This window comes from Limulus polyphemus, unplaced genomic scaffold, assembly GCF_000517525.1.
Source record: "Limulus polyphemus unplaced genomic scaffold, Limulus_polyphemus-2.1.2 Scaffold1982, whole genome shotgun sequence".
In the NCBI taxonomy this organism is placed as follows: Eukaryota; Metazoa; Arthropoda; class Merostomata; order Xiphosura; family Limulidae; genus Limulus; species Limulus polyphemus.
In genome coordinates, this window is record NW_013667592.1 from 193,391 (window position 1) to 215,125 (window position 21,735).

The 21,735-nt window shown below is 33.2% G+C and overlaps 1 protein-coding gene across 1 annotated transcript in view; it reads right to left on the reverse strand.

Annotated features, from left to right (window-relative positions):
* Positions 1-21,735, reverse strand: part of LOC106465562 (serine/threonine-protein kinase Chk2-like) — a 48,952-nt gene that overhangs the window by 20,522 nt on the left and 6,695 nt on the right. Inside the window, exons 3-10 of the mRNA XM_013925790.2 lie at positions 20,245-20,323; positions 13,400-13,465; positions 9,651-9,735; positions 9,313-9,424; positions 6,715-6,768; positions 5,462-5,526; positions 4,734-4,833; positions 2,861-2,899 (exon numbers count right to left, since the gene is read on the reverse strand). Of these exons, the coding sequence (XP_013781244.2) occupies positions 2,861-2,899; positions 4,734-4,833; positions 5,462-5,526; positions 6,715-6,768; positions 9,313-9,424; positions 9,651-9,735; positions 13,400-13,465; positions 20,245-20,323 (600 nt within the window). The remainder of the gene's footprint in view (positions 1-2,860; positions 2,900-4,733; positions 4,834-5,461; positions 5,527-6,714; positions 6,769-9,312; positions 9,425-9,650; positions 9,736-13,399; positions 13,466-20,244; positions 20,324-21,735) is intronic.

Genomic DNA, 21,735 nt, shown 5'->3' on the forward strand with positions numbered 1-21,735 from the left:
GTTGAAACGTCTGGACAAAGTGGGTTCAACCTCTGTGTAATACACTATTGTCAATCTTGGGACAACGCAGATACTGAGACAACTACATGGCAACATTAGAAGTTAAACCCTGATGTCATGTGATGGACCACATAACCTAAACACATGACGCATGAGCTTGAGGATGGATGATTGTAAGATTTCGAATCATGGCTGTCTCAACAGAATGGTCAAAGAGGAAGCAGAAGAGATGAGCACTCCTGAAGGTACTGCAGAAGCAGATACCAGCATTGAACCACCCAATCCGATGCTACCAACAGAATACAAAAGAGGGTTGAATGAATCATTGCTAGGACTCTGGATAACAGACGAATCAGTGAGTAGGCATATAGGTGCAATTCAGTCCAGTTCTGATTGAATGCATCTATTGCCAATGCCTGTAGGTGAGATACCGGAGACCATTATGCTGGTAGGTGGGTGTTCTAATGAGTGGCAAGCGCATTGATCATCAGAGTGCCAAACCATGAGCAAATCCAATGGAAAACTTCTTGATGAATAATTCATCACCCCTGGAACATGGCAAGCTACTAGGATGATATGATGGGAATAGGCCCAATATAAGAGATCCAAGGTTCAAAAACAAAGAGACCTGTACCGAGTGCCCCCTTCATGGGTAGTGTAAGATACTACCATGGAGCAAAGCATGATGACTTTGCTCCTCAATAATTCCAGACCTGGAGAAATTGCCCTTTGAACAGCAAGAAGTTCTAAATCATTTATGTGGAGGGAAGCTTCGTTGTCCGTCCATAGGCCCTGGAATTCCTGACTGTTGAGATATGCACCCCATCCCTGAAGTGAGGCATGCATGAACCTCGAGGATATGGGTGAAATCTATTCTAATGGACTGCAGGACTGAGGCTGGGGATCGGGACACTCGAATTGGGGTGGAACTATGACGTTCTGTAGTAGCTGAAAAAAGTCAAGAAGTCAACAAAGACTCCCCTCACGTAACTCACAGAAGGCAGCAGCAGGTAGATAAATGTCCTCTGACAACGTGTCTCTACCCAACAACATACCAGCCAAGAGTGTAGGGAAAGTGCTGAAGCTGACAATTGAACCAAGGTGGATGCTAACAATGGTCCCAATTCGTCATCAAATTGATGTTGACATCACTGAAAGGCTTCCGAAAAAAAAGGTGTAGGGATGATAAATATCTCAGCACCATAGTGAGGGTCAGATGAATCCTAGAAAATTGTTATCTATTCAATTTGACCATATACTCCATTCTGTAACCCCATATTTCTAAGAGCAGGTCGATTCTCTGAGTCTAAATGTGCTTCCACCACCTGGCAATGGTAGGCTAAAGCTTTTCTGTCTAAAAGCTGTTTTTCTGTCAAACATGGCAGCATACAAGACATTGCTTTCCCTTCATGTAACTAAGCAGTAAACCTCCCTGCATTAACCACAATATCAGGGGATGGAGGGGGAACTAAGTACTCACTCTCAGACCTTTCCACCATAAAGGAAGGTGCAGATTCAAAAGCAACCGGGGAAAGACCCAAAACATCACACACTTGATTTATCAACTGAAGAAAATGAGCCAGAGTAGGCTGATCCAAACTGTCCTCATGAGAAGCCAAAAGAATAAAGGAAGGTGCCGGAAAAAGCAAATCTAAATTCTCTCCAAAATATCCAGGATCACCTGCAAGTGCAACCTCAGAGCCCCCTGGAGAAACACCATTGGACCGAATGTATGTCTCCATCTCACTATGGATAAGCTCATGAACAAACAGCCCCAACCATGAGTGACTCCCCCACAATGTTTGAGCAATGCTAGATATAAGAGGTGGGATAGGAGAGACCTGATTTACCTCTGCGCTGGATGCATTAATCCAGGAATTCATGCCATACATCGACTCGTCAAACGAAAAGTTTTTTTTTTTATGAATATCAAATAGGTAACACAAAGAAAGAAGGGTGATTGGAAAAAGACTGCAAACTACAAAGAACGGTCGAGGTATCTCCAACAGTCGTACTACAGAGAAACACGTGAATGAACACTGTTGAGAAAAAGTGGCAATATTATCTGAAGGAGGTGCTTATATACAGTACCAGGATAGAAAGCACATTGATGTAGGTAGTGTGTGTCACGAGACAGATATCACCAAGGGCAATTAAGTGGGGAATAAAAGACTGGAGCAAGCGAGAAAGAATTAGTCCAATGCTTAGATAGGCAAAGGAAATAAAAAACCCTATCAAGTAATAGCTGTAGTGTGATAGGAGGTAAGTATGTTTTGGAATTATAATGAGTAATTTATATTAAACTTTGTACTTTTGTACTTGATAAATAAATTATAGAAGAGAGACAAGAAAGTAAATGTCACAATTCTCATACGAGGGGAAATATTTCTTTTTTTAATATTTCCATATAAAATTAAGAACTCAAAACTTGTATAATATTAAAAGTTGGATTATTAGCTATGTTTATTCATATACCATGATAAGTACTTTAATTAAATTTTGAATGTAACTCACTAAAGCCTTGTGACAGAAAAAGATGTCTGTATTGAAAGTGTCAAATACATAGCACTGCCTTTATATTTTATAAACTTTGTGCATACAAATACAAAAACTCACAACCAAAAAAATGTTTTGTGTGCAAATTATGAGTTCTTCCCTTAGTGCTGTATTGTTAGACATAGTACGTCATTCTTACATTTGTGTTATCTTCTAAATACTCTCTCCTGTTGTATATAAAAATAATGAAAGATACCAATCATAGCACACTATATAGTTTACTATGATGAATGATATGAGCTAAAAGTTATACCATCATTTAAGCCCTCAAAAATAAATTGTTATTAATGTTTTCAATTCTTACCTTTAGGTCTCTGTGAGTAATACCTTGTTCATGAAGGTACTGAAAAAAACAAAGTAAATGATTATTTCTAAAAATGTTGCAAGAGTAATTATTATTCCTCTTGAAACAATAACACAAACGAAATATGGTTGCTGGCCACTGCAACTGATAATAAATAACAGAAACCGAATTAGCAAAAACTGTGTATGGTGTAGGGATGACAATGCCAAAAAAATGCAGAAAAAAAAGTAGGGTGAAGCTGGAATGATTCCTCTAGGACAGTACAAGTACCCCAGAGCATTGGCCCAAGATTAAGGGGATATTTAGAGAACCCATGCTTTCCAACTTCACCCCAACTTACTGTATGTGCATACAATCGACTCCATCACATGCTAAGGTCATGTCAATTAATTAGGAGGACGTCGTACGGGTACCAGGCCATGAAGTATGTTACCATGGAAATACACACAGATGCCAGTCTCAGCTTCATTGAACATCTGAAGAAAAGTACACCACTATATAATGTATGTTTGATAACTAAGAAATTGGTGTTTTTAAATTCGGACGTCAATAACATGTACACAGGCTTGTGTGCTGTCCATTTATTGTTGAAATTTATCACCAACAAGTCACAGACCTCTACTACAAAGAATCCTGGCCCAATATCAAACCTGACAGTATTGTTCTGATAATTAAGAAACTGGTGTTTTTAACCTCAGACATCAATAATGTGTAAAGAGATTTGTCAGTTGCATAAATATTTGATATCCTTGATACTTTGAATATTAACTTAGATTATTCTTTCTCTATTTTTACTGAAACTGTTTTGGCAGATATCATGTTTGTGCAATGAAAAGTCACAAACAGTCATTACATAAGAACAATTTGTGCTGCCATCTAGCGACCAAAAAGGAGACATGGAAATAATATATGCTAATAAACTGAATTCACTACTAAGTAGTAGTTTTCCTTTTTATTATTTATCCACAAAAATATGTGGTAGAAGAACAGAATAATATTACTATTATGCAAGCAGCAAAATGCTCAATAATGGAAATTAGGTGCTCAAATAAGGCTCTAACTCAACTTTAGCAGTTATGTGTAAGCATCATAAAGTAACAGATTGAATGTGGTGGCCATTTTTTTTCTCGGCCCATCCTTACATACTAAGCACTAATGTGCTTAATGATACATACTTAATTCAACTGAGCAATTAGAGCCAACATTAACTCCTATTGGTTACACAATGGTTATGGATTAAAATTTATAAAAATAAACACATTAACTCAAAGCATGGTAAAAGGACATTTACATTATCATAACATAAAAACAATAACAGATAACATTCTCTGAGTACCATTACCTATTTACACAAACACATGAAATATGCTTTTGTCAGTGGAGATAATGGGAGTTTGAAACTCTTCCCCATTCCAATAAAATAATATTATCCCATCATAAGTAACAAAACCTTCTGAATTGTATTTTTTTTTAGATATTGTTAAACACTTAGCATCTACCCACCAAATCAAACACATCTTTCAATATGTGAAAACATATCTGACATATTTTGTGCTAATTTTGAATATTTCAAAACACACAGATATATGTATACACAAATGTTTTTATATGGCAATATTACAAAAAAAAGTCTTATATGATAATGAAAATATACAAAATGTAGTCATTATAGTATATAATGCTTTAATCAAGTAAAACAGAAAATAGAAAGAAGATAAATCCTTAGTGATTTCACTACAAAGATGAGAAGAAAAAAATCATTCTTAGGAAAAACTATAACTATAAAGAAAATTTCAACCCAACTCTTCATAATGATCAAAATTAGTGATTATAAAACTTTTGAGGTCTAACAATTTAACAGAAACAAACATACCTTTACAGCAACTACCATCTGGTAAAACAAAAGTTTAGCCGAAGCTTCGTCCAGCTTCTCCTCAGTTACAACCCTGTCAAACAGTTCCCCTCCTTTCATGCTAGAAATAACAAAATCATGTTTAATAGATTTCATTCAGTAAACTAAAACATTATCTTTCTGTTGGTTATAAATAACGTAATAGCAAATGTTTGAAAAAATTAATGACATTTTGAGAAAGACAGTATGTAAAAGGATGGTGTGGCATGTAAGTTTTAATTTCTGTAAATCACTGCAGGCTGTAAGATCAGATTAATAGCTCAGAAGCTAAAATACAGGTGGAAAGAATGTTTAAGTGGACAATTCAGAGAGAACAAATGTCAGATGATACACGGAAGTGAAGATTGAAAATTCAATTACTTCCTTTTCAAATTACAAAATTAAAACTTATACAATACTAAACTTGATTTAGTAACTATGCTCCGTTTGTTGACATAAATTGATAATAATGTTGTTGAATTAAATTTTAGATGTAACTCTGTAAATTATGAAGAAATAACAGCTAAAATAATTCAATGGTATACCTCAGTTGCCAGTTATCCCAATACTAAATAATAAATCAGTTTATCATGTGTCAGTTTAATTTCAGAACAGTTACTTCACATTGTTAAGGAGTATAATATACACTTTTAAATGAAAATTTCAATGTAAATAATTAACTGCACTACAAAACATGAAAGCTCACTTACTATTCCAATACAATATAAAGTGTGTCTGATGTATCAATCACTTCTTCTACTTTAATAATGCATGGCTGCAATAAATAGAAGGAAAAATAATTATCTACTCATGTATTAAGACCTGGAAAATAGGACAAAAATATTAATCACAAGATGTTTTAACCACAATCATAAATATGTAAGTTATAACCACAATCACAAATGTGTAAGTTTTAACTACAATCACAAATGTGTAAGTTTTAACCACAATCAGGTTAAAACTTACACATTTAGTGATTGTGGTTAAAACTTACACATTTAACAATCACAAATGTGTAAGTTTTAACTACAATCATAAATGTGTAAGTTTTAACCACAATCATAAATGTGTAACTTCTGCTACTATTAATATTTTTCCAATAGCAGAGTTCAAATTACTATACAAATAAAACTTGAGTAAATATAAGTCAAATTACAAAGACAACCTGACAGCAAATTCTGATACAATACACCAAATTTTAAAACCCTATTTACACAACTATTTCAAGTGATACATATTTTAAAACAGAATATTTTATACAGAAGTGATACATATCATTCATTCAGTTAATATTAATATATAATTTATACAACTGTTGCATGATATAAACACATTATTAATAAAGAATAGATACAGTGAACTTATGTTAAAGATTTAGTAGAAATGAGTACACACTTGTATTTACACATACTAACAAGTGACTAATTTGTGTAGTTACAGAACTCAAAATCATAAAGAAACTGGCTTTTTTCAGAAAATTGAGTGTTGATGGAATATACTTCAAGTTCCTGTGTCAGTAAATCTGTTTGTTTCCATCATCATCATCTTATTTACTTACCTTTATATCATTGGGTAAGTTACGAGACAGGAAATCATTATAGCAGAGGTGAAATTCTCAAGAAAAAAATGTGTCAGTCAGTTCTCATATGCACATAAAACAAAGGCCTTTACTCATATGTGTAATTTATAATATAGTTTACAAAAAAAAGTACAAATACATTCATTCAAAACACCGTTTTTAACGATTTTAAAGAAACAATCATACATTCTGACAGTACAATGGAAGGCACGCAGACTGGATGACAATTAGATCAAATAAGTTCTAGTGATGAGTACCAGCATTAGTTGCTCTACTGACTACCAGTAAGTAGCAGCAGAATTTCATTCCTACAATGTAGGCTCATTAAATGAAAGGAAACATTAATCAAAAAACGATTCTAAAATTTGTCAAATATTTACTTACATGTTTGAGATCTTTCATTACTTGGACTTCATTCATTACATCTTTCGGAATTTGCTGAAAAATAAACAAGCTTACATGCCACAATGTCTTTCATTTTCATCTATTAAAAATTTCTTTGAGCTCTTGCTAGATGCATTAAATTTATAAGATTTTCAAAATATTTCAACTTTACAAAAGTAATGTAACTGTATTGTCAAGTTTTAGGCTTAACAATTGATTAAAACAATCTCAAGATTGTTTGTTTGTTTTGTATTTTGCGCAAAGCTACACGAGGGCTATCTGTGCTAGCCGTCCCTACTTTAGCAGTGTAAGACTAGAGGGAAGGCAGCTAGTCATCACCACCCAACGCCAACTCCTAGGCTACTCTTTTACCAACGAATAGTGGGATTGACCATCACATTATAACGCCCTCACGGCTGAAAGGGCGAGCATGTTTGGTGTGACAGGGATTTGAACCCGCGACCTGCAGATTGCGAGTCGAGCGCCCTAACCACCTGGCCATGCCGGGGCCCGCAATCTCAAGAACAACAGCAATTACCACATTTAATTTTTAGTACAAAAACACACTAGATTGTGAAGGTAATTTTCCTTATACCATATATGAAATGTAAATGATCCTTATTCAGGTGCAGTGGGAATGTCAATAACTATAAACTGGGGGTATCATTAAAAGTTAAGCTGCATGACGAACACCTGCCTTCCTTGATTGGACTTTATCACCTGTTACCCTTGGTAACCCCAAAAAAAAGTAAAGTCCGGTGACTGTATGATTTCCTTTTTCCTGAGAACCAATTTTTTTTTTTTTTTACATCACCACATGTCAAAGAAGGAAACTATACCTTAAATCTTTAATATCATAATTTGTGTGAATATCAGTTCTTGTGATTTTGATGGCATAGCAGTTTTCTTACTGGTAAAATGTTAGAACAACCTTGGAAGGTATTGCTCTGTGGTTAGCTTTACAACCTTAAAATACCACGATTAATCCAAATATCTTTGTGAATCAAAAAGGCTTTTCGAGCAGTACAGTTAATATGAACCAGAACTGAACTCCATTCTTTTTATAAAAATATAAACTATAAACACACACCGAGCAGTACAGTTAATATTAACCAGAACTGAACTCCATTCTTTTTATAAAAATATAAACTATAAACACACACCGAGCAGTACAGTTAATATTAACCAGAACTGAACTCCATTCTTTTTATAAAAATATAAACTATAAACACACACTGAGCAGTACAGTTAATATTAACCAGAACTGAACTCCATTCTTTTTATAAAAATATAAACTATAAACACATACACACATATATATATATATATATATCTAAACAAATATTTTTACTTAGAAGAGAAACAGAATCAACAGCATACATTTTCATCATTCGCTCTATATAAGGTTGATACTAACCTAATCAAGGCACTGTATTCTTTTGGATTACGTGTTTTTTACCACTAATCTGTGAAACAGTTTTAGAAAGTTTAATGAACACATTAAGTCAACTTATTTATATAGTGGGAATCCTCTAAGCAAAAATACAAAAACTACTTTTGATCTTATCATGAGATACACGTACGATGACCAATATGTTTACTGATTCAAGTAACCTTTCACAACAAGTCTTCAAATTTGCTCTTCATCATTATATAGCCTCAATGTGCATTAAAAATATCTAAAAGTTTAAAATAACATGGTATAGGTACTCAGTGATCTACATCATTTGTCTAAATTCTCCAACTTTAAAACTTGTGTTCCTGAATAACGTGAGCCAGATATCTGTTTGTGATATTTGTAAAAAGTTTTGACTATAGAGATTTATGTATATTTATTGGTTTATTGATAATATATATAACTAGTCCAGGAAGATTTTATCATTCACTGTACAAATAACACACCAAACAAGTTACGAGAGATCCAAATAACACACCAAACAAGTTACGAGAGATCCAAATAACACACCAAACTAGTTACGAGAGATCCAAAATTCAAGGCCTTTCACAAACCTACTTTAGGTCCCAAGCTTACAACATTTGCCCAGAGGAGGTACATAACTACATATCCATAAAAATAAAGCTTTTTTTTTTGCCTTTTAAAACATGATGCCATTTTGGGTAACAAACCAGGGACAACTTTACATCAAACTAATTAGACATAACTACATATCCATAAAAATAAAGCTTTTTTTTGCCTTTTAAAACATGATACCATTTTGGGTAACAAACCAGGGACAACTTTACATCAAATTAATTAGACATTTAGTCAATTTTTATATATTTAATTCCTCTTTTTAAAAGATACATGCTGTTCCACTTACAAACAAACTTAAGAATTTTCAAGCACTTTTTCCCCATAAAATTGGGATTTTAAAGGATTTCCACAATCCTTGGTGCTCGAATACATTGCCCAAGGTCACTAATTTTAATTATTTTCAGAACCGTCACCTTCCTCTGTCAAGAAAGTGTAAATATTAAAAGATTACAAATATTTTGATCACAGTTTCTTTGTACATCAGAGACACAAAAATAAACTCTATGATGAAAAAAAAAACACTTTATAAAATTAAGAGTTCTTAATAAGAATTAAGTACTCACGTTCTGTTTTTTTCCATTAGTAACAGAAAACTTCTTCTTAGAGACTATTTTAACTGCTACAGCTCTACACGTGCCTTTTGTAAAGGCTAGCCGCACCTCTCCACAGGCCCCCCTGGATAAGAATATGATTCTATTATTGTTTTTACCTTGGTAAAATTTCAAATATCAATCTTTTTTTATTTTTTTACATGCAAAAAAAAAAAATAGTTGTCTTTGCCTTATTTTCTAAAAACTTTAATTTGTATATAAATTTACAATATACAAAATAAGTGAAAAAAAACAACAACTAAATATAAATATTATGAAGACTTAAGTAAGCATTCTGTTTCAAGTCTTACCTTCCAATCATCTTTGAAATTGTATAATGTTCTGTAAGTTCATTTGGAAACTGGTCCCCATTTGTATGGTCCATGTATAAAAAAGCTATAAAAAAACAACAACCGTGTATCTAACCAGACATGCTAACAAATAAATCAATTATAAACGTTAAAATCCATCACTCATGATATAATAAAAAAACAATGCAATAAGGAAAATATATCCTGCCAATGTTAGAAGACATATTACAAGGATGGTTAGAACAGCATAGGAAAAAGATGGGAGTACAAGATTAAAAAAAAAGAAAGAGATATACACAATAATATTTTATTACTGGGTTATTTGCTAAGTGCGATAAACATACATATCTTACAATATAATAATTCAATAACATTCCGTATAGGATACTTGAAAAATTAAAGCAAGTTATCGCAATAGTTGCATGATTATATTAACTGCTTCACTGCTGACACACGTACAAGTATGTGAAAAAAACATCACCCCAGGTTAGTTAGATGGTATAGGACAGTTATAAGAAATTAGTTTACTTATTTGACCCTTTCTGGACCAGAAACTTGCAAAACGGTATCTAGTTTCTACTTGCAAAAATTCATAAATTTTGATACTGTATTTCTATCATTTATAGGATGTTAAATTTCTACAATTTTGTTGGAAGGCTGTCTCGACCAAGATTAAAATACTTTCTTCTGTCTTAAAGTTTTTACTTCTTTTCTATAGCTAATCAATTTGAGCTTCAACGATACTCACTGAAATATTTCTCTTGGTACTTTATTTTCCTGAACGTAGTACTAATGATTTCAGGTTATAAAGATTTACCAAAGACAAAGGAAGATCTTATGGTATACTGGTAGAGCAGTGATACTGACAAAGCCTAAAAAGTAGGCCAATGACCTCAGCCTGTGAAGAGCAGACAAGGATTACATGGAATAGAGCTCGTGCTCTCTACAGATAACCGGCTTCCATAACTAAAGACATGAAATGTCCAGCAAGATTAATTTCACAAGCAATTCATTCTAATGCTTCCACAAGATTAAGGTCGACACAGGAACCAAAAACATGGAAATATAAGCCACTTACAATGATCATAGTACCCTGTTCCATAAGATGAAGACTGAGGCAAGGCCTTCATGTGCAGGTACATTAACCAAAATACAAAGTATAATGGAAAAAAAAAGCCATTATTTTCGCAAAAAATTCTAAGTTGTTTTTTCCTTTAATTCCTTAATGTTTCAAGGAATAAATCAGATATTAAGATTTTATTCAAAACTAAATTGCTGATAACTAGCATATTTAATTACACAATCACCTCGTGTTGCCTGATTTGAAATTTCAGTTAAGATTGAATTTATTGAATTGCTGTAACAACATCAAATTTGTAAGACTTTTTACTATAGTTTTGAACGTGTAGGCCTATCTGTCCAGATATTTCTGAGTGATTTTGTAAACAACTGTCTTCTTTCACGAACAAACTGTTTGCTAAAAAGACTGATAATTTTCTGGCTACCAGCTTTTACACTGTATTAGTTTAATTAATAAAACATTTGTCTTAATCAAAATGTGATTCAAAACCAGAACTAACATGCACTTACGAGTCTTGAACAATTACATCATGGATCTAGCCCACCCTGACAATCCAACCAGATGCCATGCGCTGATGACATTCTGGTGTAAAACTGAGGCTATAGAAAAACTAAAATCTAAAGCAAGCTGCAAACATCTCATAGCAGAGTGAGCAAATGGTGCAATGACAGGAGAATAATCATCAATCCTGTCAAAGCAATGGCCTTGTCCCACACACTTAATTACAGATATGCTGATGATGACAAACCATCACCATCCTTTACAGGCACTGCTATTTACCTGGAAGAAACATCAAAGAACCTGACAGACAAATGAACTTCATCAACACCATAACTAGAGCTACCAAAGACATCAATGCACTGAAAGTTGCTGCATGAAAAACGAACTTAAGAACATATTCTGTTTATGCTTTACCAAAGTCTTATCTACTCAATCCTGGATTATGCACTACCAATGGGTCATTGTGAGTGATACTTAACTCGGTAAGGTTGAAAGATACAAAACATTTAAGGCTGGTCACAGGTTGTACTTCAAAAAACCCTATCAAGGCCCTATTACACCTTACAGGCCTCAATGCAGAGCACCAACAGAACTTACAAATTTCTTCACAAGGGTCTAGCCATATAAAGACTATACATTCCAACATTAAGTCACGGCTCTTTTCAATCAAGACGTTCCAGCGCCACAACGACCCCACCCAAGCAGTGGGTTGCCTGTAAAGTGCCTTAATACACAGTTATGGGTGGACAGGTGCTATATAGCCAAGAATGAGATAACTGGTCACTACTAAATCTCAGATACTTTCCCCACCACACATGGAAATCAGCCTAGACAGAAAATGTAGAAACTGGAAAGAGGATGAAGCAGAAAAAGCTTGTCAATATCAACTTTAAAAGCCACAGCAGACAGTCAGCCTGTCATAATACTCATATTCAAGCTTCCCACAAGCAGCACAATTATGGAGCCAGAAGCCATAGAGCAAGCTGAGGTCTAGATTGTTGAAGCGAACAGAAATAGACAGTACAACCAACATAATGTTTGCAATTGACTTGCTGGCAGAACAGCATAAAATTCAGTGGTTTGTATCTGCATGGACGACAGAAAGCAAAGCAATGGATTGGTAAGACCATCATCTGGACATATTTATCTGGTCACACAGGGATAAAACTAAATAGGAAAACTTACAAGCTTGCACAAAAAGCCCCTATTTCAACACAACACTACAGGTAGCATATTGACCTCCTCTGTATATTAGTAAAGTAAAACAACAATCATGTAAGGTCTTCACTGACATTCAGACGGAATAAAACTGCTTGAAACAAAGTAGCATATGGTGTAGCTAGGAATCAATAGAACAGTGTATATAGCCAGAAGGCCAATGTTAACATCACTAAAGAAACTTCTGCCTCCTGCAAGGCACCCAGCCTCTGCATGAGGTGTCAGAACATGTTTATGCAACCACAAGGATTGGTTAAATTCATCCCTAGAGGAGTTGTTGATGGCTAATATATATATAAAGAAAACACAAATTACTGCTCAAACCACTTCATTTACTCTACATTGACGTAACAAAAAAAGAAAACACCTAAAAAACAAAACATGAAGAGTTATATTTTCAGGGGCTGATATCTTCACTGGAAATATTAATCTACACTTTGGGATGAAAAAAAAAAAGTAATGTCTAGTGTTGAGCGAAAAAGTTTTCACATAGGGGGCAGCACTGAATCATGAAAGCTAGATGTGAGAGAGGTTATATATCGTACTGGAAAAATTGTTTACAGGAGAAACTCTTCAGACCTACATGGAAACGAAAGTTGGAGAATATTTAGTTGGAAAATACTTGAGTTACAAATTGTTGAAGTGGAAGTTTAAATTCTCATTTGTATTCAAATTTAGTAATTTGTGACACGGATTTGCAACTGAACCAGTTCTGATAAGAAAATCAATACTTAAAGTATCTAAAAATCATACATGATTGTTCATTATTCTACTGGTTCCATGACTACATCTATCTATCTATCTATCTATATATATATATATACATTCATATGATAAACCAATTTTAGATGCATGGGTTCTACTGGTTCCATGACTACATCTATCTATCTATATATATATATATATATACATTCATATGATAAACCAATTTTAGATGCACGGACTTTACCTTTATTTTTTTTGTGTAGAAAGGAAATTTCATCATTGTTATTAAGCACCTGCTTTTTGAATTTTCCTGAAAAAAACAAACAACAACAATGTTAGTAACAAAAGTTTAATCTTCACACAAAGAAAGATGAAACACCTGACATTTTGGTTAATATGCTGGCTATAGTTTGTGAAATAAAAGTTGTGTTTTTTTATTTTTGAAAGTTCAAGAGATTCTTACTCGTATTCACATCTTGCAGACTACTCGGAAGATGACTACTTCTCTACATTTATATGGCTCAACTAACCGTCAGATGATTAGTAGACTCCATATATTCAGTGTGTGTGTGTGGGTTCCTTATAACCAATCAATAAATGGATAAAACATGTAGCAATATGACGACATAAAACGTAGAACTATTTAACATTCTGTTCGTAGGCTTAGAAAAATTGATCAAACTTGTATCTGTGAAGCTATACATCGTAATGTTTACTGTAATTCTGAATTTACTTTGTGTACTTCATGAAATTTGGCAAGCTTTTAGTAAATATAACAACTCTGTTGTACACAGCAAATCAGATATTTTAATAAAGTATTTTTACTAAAGATTTATCTGCAAATTTATGAAACCTATATTGAGTCAGTACGAGTGAGAGGTGGTTTTCATGCTAAGAATAAAAATATTTATTTTCATCTTACAGTTTTTCCTATTTCATTTGCATAACCTCTAGAAGCTCCTAGATGATTAAAAAAAAGTCTTATTTTGGTAAGAATCTATACTTTAACTCTTATTTTCTCTACCCTAACACTTACTGTGGCTAAATCATCAATGTACAGTGAAACAAAAAGCCAAAAAACATGAAATAAAATTAATAAAACCATTTTTTACACTGCAATAATTGCAGAAGTTATCAGAAATATTGAAAATTACTTATCTAATAGCTTCAACTATTAACCTTTCAACATCTGTTTCCTTTTAACTTTATGGTTTTATTACTTTACTTTGTACCAGGGGAGCAGTAACCTTCTCTGTAAAAAGCAATAAATTATAGCAGGAGTCCATTAGCTGTTTCCTGTAGAACTGATGTAACCAACATGTTACAGATATGCTTGAGCTCATGAAATTTTAGATATTTTATTTCCCTGAAGTTTTGTTAGGCCAAGCTGAGAAGTTTCTAACTTTTATAATTTATTTACTTTGTTAAATAAGATATATATAAACAAGGATTTGTCGTACTTACTGCACAACCAAACTCTTATTTACTTCAGTAAAAACAAAAAATGTTTTTCTGTAAGCCTTATGACATAGACAAATGACTATTGAGAATTTGTTAAATATTTTTTTTTTTAAATTAACAAGTTAAACTTGTACGATATAAAATTTGAATTATAAACGGTAAAAAGTCATGAGACATGAAAAACAGCCAGCCCAAGATGCAACTGATTAAAGAACATACATTATTTATGTATTACTTTAGGTTTTAGAGAAAAGTTTACTAATGCATGATGCGACTGCTTTTTTCATAACCTGCTTAAACTATTAAATCTTACAGTAACCGGACTTATATGAAGTGGACATTTCTGTGTCAATCCTTAAAATCACCCATTTCTTGTAAACTTAAACTTTTTCTGAATACTTATTAATTGTTTAGAATTTAACAATTCTAGTTTACGGATTGACCATTAGTTGTAAAACTCCTGAATAGTGCTGTATTTTCTTGTACTTTTTAAATCTATGCTTTTGCAATGTTATCATAGTATAACATCTGTTCATTGGAGCATAAAAACTGCTTGATTTGTTTGTTTTAGCACAAGGCCACACAATAGGCTATCTGCACTCTGTCCACCTTGAAGTATCAAACCATGGATTTTAACGTTGTAAGTTCTTAAACTTACAGCTGACCAACCACAGTATGCAACGGTTTACATCTAATGTTTTAATTTAATTCTTTCATTGCGGGCAGGTCAAAGATCACGTGTCATGACATTTTAGAGAGCTATTTTCAAAATTTTATTAAATAACTTTACTATTATTTATATCAAAGGAATTGTCATCAAAACGTAGTTTATAATTCAAATTTATGTTTTAATTTTGTAATTTAAATGGAAATATAAAGAAAAAAATGCTAAATATAAATTTTTGTTTGTACATAATACTTCCTATTGTGTTATTGCTCCGTTTATTATTTATTAAGCCTACCATACAGTGTGTACAGTGCTTAACGAATTAGAAACTGAGATTAGAGATACTGACAAGATATAATGAAAAATAAGAACCTCCTACTTCTTTGACGTGCCGAGATATCTATTTAGTCAATCTAGTGGTTTGGCTCCTCCCACTACTCCATTCTTTTGAAACCTCTTATCTAGCCCCACCCACTTTTTTTTAGTATGAGTTTATAACCAATAGAAAGAGTAGTTTCTCGTGTATGTAGATAGCTTGAAGGAGGAAATCATAATCTCGCCAAAATGTTGAAGTGTTATGACTAAGTTGTTGCTCTTAAGAGAAATGGGATTTTTTTTAAACTCGTAAAGCTTGTTTAGAAACCCAAATAAATTACAGATATTTTGTGAGCACTAGTACAGCAAGTTGATAATTTTTTTTATTTCTAATATATATATATATATATATATATATTGAAACAATAAAAAATTAATAGCTCTACACCCTCCACTTGGAAGAATAAATTATGCTTACGGTGAGGCTTAGTATGCGCAATGCTCCAGCACAAAGTTTCCTAACCACAGTAAGTGCTCATAATCCTTATTTTTTAAAGTATCTTTTCCATATTCTTCTAAGTTTTAAGAAAAAGAAATAAATTTAAGCATTTGTAAATAAATAATAACAATAAGTATATAAACATAAATAATGTATGGTAGCTGAAATTTCACTATATGTCGCAAAATAATGGTATTATAGCTAGAGATTTGTATTTTCTAGGCCTATATATATAGTCATACCTAATTAATTTGTATTCTTCTTCTAATTGTCTAAACTGAGGTAAAGTAAAAGCAAATTATGTAACATTTGAAGCTTGACAACTTAAAAAAAGGTTTATTCATAACATTTTAGAATGATACAATACTTTATGAATGTCTGTGGAATAAAGTTATGTACAAATGATATACACCTCTAGACTTATTAATAATGCACATACAAATTGCATGAAATAATATTAAGTTATACACATTCTAACATACAAAAATGTATACAAATGTTGACACATGATATAAGGAACAACGAGAATGAAAGGATCAACAAAGGAAATAATTAAAACAACCTAATGTTGTGCACAGAAAAAATTTGTATCAATGAACACAAATTTATATAGGTATTTTACTACAAACATTTTAGACACTGTAAACTAATTTTGACATATTAAAGGTAGCATCACTACTGTACATACAAGTGTATGAATAACAAAGAAAACTTTACAAAAATAGTTCCATCAAAATTCAATGTCAAAAAGTAAACACTGCTGTTCGTTAAAATACAAACATTAAAATCTTTGAAGAAAAATAATTGTAAACAAAGGAAGGGAGCAGATACTTTTACATCAAGAATTAACTTCTTTAAAGAGTAACACTTGCGTGATACTCTTCAAAATGTTTAATAAAAGCAAATTCATTACACAATTTACATTTTGTTGTTACTTTATTTTCTGGAAGGCGCAGTCCGCATCTCTTCCTTTGACTTCTATCAAAACAACTGTTGGGAAGTGCCTGCTAAGAATGAGTCTCAGAGGTGATGAGTCCTGCACAGTTCTTGAAAGTGGTATACTAGAAGGACATGGGCTGTTTTAAAGTAGAGGCTCAACAAGAGCTATGACTAGGTCTGTTCTGAAGGCCTTTATGGGATAATGGCAGCTGATTGGCCTGCTGTTTATACAGAACGTAATCATTTATAACTGTCAAGTTCAAAAATTAAACAAATATAAAACGTTTTTTTTTATACAATTTTATTGTCTTTTGACTAGTAGAATATTAATTTAAGTGTTGGTCATGGATGGTCCACCCCATCCATGACCTTGTTGTAGTCCACAGTTAACTGAAGTTTTGTTACTTCATTGTCCCTCCCTCTTCCTGTCAATGTTGTTGTAGCACTATAGTTTAAATTTATAAGTGTGTAAACGTCTCGTTTGTCAGTCCACTTCACAGCTATCAGAGTTCCACATTTAAAAAATTGTGCTTTCCCTCTCTGTAGGTTTATAGAAATCAGCTGCTGTGGGAAATACAGTCTGTCTTTGCTACATGTCCCACAAGCATAGGTGGTTTGTCAAATGAATGAGGGGAAGTCCATGACAACCCAGTGTCCTAGTCTTTTATACTTGTCCATCAGTTCTGTCACAATGCTAAACCTCTAGCTGACATTCATCCCTCTTTGCCTGTGTAGATTTTAAACTTCAGACAGTATCCACTCACAGTTTCCTCCAGGACTATGGTAGATAGGGGAGAAAACCAATTCTACATTTTTTTGCCCAGCATTTGTTCATCTACAGTTAGTTCTTTGTTAGGAGAGTAGTGGGAAACAAAACAGTTTCGTAGGTGGTCTATGATAGGTCATAGTTTATCATAGTTAGGGTCAGTTCTAGAAAGAGCATTAGTATTGATATCAAAATATAAGTAACTGTGGATAGCTAAAAACCTGTCCCTAGAGAAGATGTTAGTAAACTAAGAATTATGGAAAGGATGATAGGTAGACCAATAGTCAGAAAGAGAAGGATAAGGCTTGAGTTCCATAGCTATAGTCAAACCTAGATATGCCAAAATTTCATCAATTGTAATGTCAGTCTTTCATTTGTATATTTATTTGTTTGATTTACAATTATGTTCATCCCATCTGTTGAATGGAGGTATGTGGAGTTGGTCCTTCTTGGTGATCTGCACCCAGGTCCAGGTATCATTGTAGACGTGAGGCTTATCCTGCTTGGAAGGAGCAGTACTATTACACACTGCAGCTGTACTCCTTCCCCTACTCTTCCTAGTCCTACCTCTTTTCTGTGGTGTAGTTTGTCTCGAGGTACCTGGCCTGGGTGGTTGTGGTATATCTTCATCTGATGACTATCTCACAGCTACTTCTTGATCTTTCCGGAGGACAGAATCAAGAAGAACTAGTTCAACCGGAGACTATCTTGTTTTGTACACTGATTTTGTCAGACGCATAGCAAATGAAGCATCAGCTTCCTCAACTGTTAATTACCCTGACAGACTGCCTCCTTCATCAGAAGAAAAAGATACATGCAGTAAAAACTGCATCTCCTCCTCGTTGAGAATCTTTTTCTTCCTCAATTCCTTGAATTTTCATTTGAGTTCTCTTTTAGTTTCCATTTCTAGAAGGAAAAAAAACACATTAATTGTAGATTACATATAGACTCTATTTTGTGTTATTACGTATATATCGCATATATTATGTATCATTATGTATCTCTGTTGCATAACGTTATTATGTGTATTATGTAACATGAATCATAGATTTCAGAAGCCTTATATGTTAATGCTAAAATATAGAAACAGCTACACTGGATTTTGGTTAACAACTATATACTAAAACTATTGAACAGATATTCTACACGTATTATAAATAATACTTACTTACTTCTTAAGTAAACGTCAGTAGCAAGGAATATGTTTGACGCAGAATGTATTCACTTGGTAACAACTCGTCTACATCTTCCAACAAAGTGTACCAAAGTCAGAGTGCTTGACTAAATTTGAATGTTTGCGAAACAATAACTGGATTTGAAACCTGAATGTTTATTGGTTGATTCTTAAGTTTGCTGAAAGAGAAGTAGAATTTCACAACCATGTGTACAAATAAAATCTTAGTACACCTGTACAATATAACACTAAACTCCTAACATCCCAGTGGGATTACCAATATTCAAAGAATTGTGATGTTTATTGCATCAGCACTGAACCATAGGATAGATGTTTTGACAAATTCAAAGTGCAATGTTATTACTCTAGAGAATTCTTGTTGTAAACACTGTAGGACACATACATAAGCCAATAAATTCCAAATCTTGTTGTCGGGATGTTTTCACTGATTCTAAGTGCAGTGTAATTACTATGGCGAATTTTCCTAGTAAACACTGTAAGATGCATCATCCAACACATTAGACATCCTGTTCTCGGAGCAGGGTGACACAAGTGGTGATCTGTTGCTTTATTTTCGGTGGATTTCTACTTCAGTCGTAAACAGTAAAATACAGAGAAAATAACTGAAATGCTTAGAGTTAAAACTCTCAAGAGAAGTATTTTGAAATTTCGTGACCAATAAGGTAGAAAAAATGGCAAACTGCTCATTTTATTTCTGATTTTACAACTTTTCATTATAGTTTGATGATTTGTTTACTGGCTGAAGAATAAAACATACTGTTAAGGTAGAGGTTATAACAGATAAAATATAAAAGTTTATATTTACAAGAATGAAGTTCAGATTTTTTGAGACAAAGAAAACTATTTATAGATAAAAATCACTTCACTCTCGGACCAGTAAAAAAAAAAAGATTCAATTTATTCTCAGACAAACTGTTAGTAAAAATACTTAATTAAAAAAACTGATTTTTTAAAGCACAATCAAAATGTAATGTTTACTAAAAGTCTGCCAAATTTTGTGAAGATACACATACTGTATTGAAAGTTATAATATTAAAACTATGTACAAATAAAAATGGTCACATGGTTGATCCCTGGGACCAGGCCAGTACTGATAAAGTTAAGGGCTAAATCACAAAAATATTATGGCTACTACACTATCCTATGAAACTGGAATTTTGGTAAAGAAATGAAAACCGAGGTTGGATGGAACTCAAAGCCATACCAACTGAGTTTAGAAAGAAACAAACAGTGTAACTTACACTTACCTACTTTCACCCCATTAACAAAGGTGCCGTTGCTGCTAAGATCCTCAAGGAATGTAAATGTACCTGTGCTAGTTTTCTCCTACATGATGAAGATTGTACATAACAGTTACCTTTATGAAGATTACATGCCAAAAAATGTATAAATAAAAAATATTACAACATAATTTAATAACAAAGTAAGAGCATTCACTTAACTCACTGCCATGGGCACATGTATGCCCCCATCTACGGTACTGCCATAGGTACATATATGGGACTCACTATATAACCTTGGTTTTAGTACTGAAAACTGTGATGTTAAGTAAACATTCTGAGAAAAAGGGATCATAAATACAATAATATTATAACTTGAAAAAAAAATCATACATTCTTCATATTAATTTTGGATATAAGTGCATGAACAGTTATTTTACTGAATATTTCTGACAGTCTGAGAACATAATCGTCTGCTAAATATCTGAGACAATTAGTTCTTTAAAAAAATTCATTTTGATGTAACAAGTAATGAGCATTATACTAGATCTTCTTCCATTGGTTCCCCAAAAGTGTTCTGTTTCAAGAGTAAATAAAACCAAAACTTAAAGTAACTAGCATTTTTATTTCTTGCTTTTGAAGTTCATACGTCATGCTGTGTTGCAACCGACAGAGTGCAGAATTCTTATCGAGATTCGAGGCATGCATTTTACTGGTGTTACAAAGGTTAAAATTGCAACGTTAAGCATCCCTTGTGATGTAATTTTAGTGTCTACTGACTCACTGACAGACAACAAACTGCTATATATGGTGTGAGTGATTAAAACAGGTGACCCCACCATACAGCCCTCGGTCCCCTTTCAGGGGAAACAACGAGTTACTATAACTAAATTAAAAAAAAACTACACCTGGCACTATAGGAGTTATCTATAAATGTTATCTTATTTTGAAAATTTGGGAAATATTTTGGGTCATCAAAAAGGAAAAGAAAAATAAAGGAAAAAAATGCAAAATAAAAAAAGGAAGAAATAGAAAAATATGGAAAAAGAAACTGTATATTAAACATTGAGTTTTGTTGCTGCAGCCATGGTGCTATGGCATTGTTATTAACATGTTAGACATGGTGAAACAGTAGGGAAAGATTAGTAGATCAGTAGTAACCAAGTTGATGTGGAAAAAAAGCATGCACCACTACTGTACATCTTACATGTACTCCTTTTACATGCATCACCACTGTACATCTTACATGAATCACTACTGTACATCTTACATGTACTTCTTACATGCATCACTACTGTACATCTTACATGTACTCCTTTTACATGCATCACCACTGAACATCTTACATGTACTCCTTTTACACGCACCACTACTGTACATCTTACATGTACTTCTTACATGCATCACTACTGTACATCTTACATGTACTCCTTTTACACGCATCACTACTGTACATCTTACATGTACTCCTTTTACACGCATCACTACTGTACATCTTACATGTACTCCTTTTACACG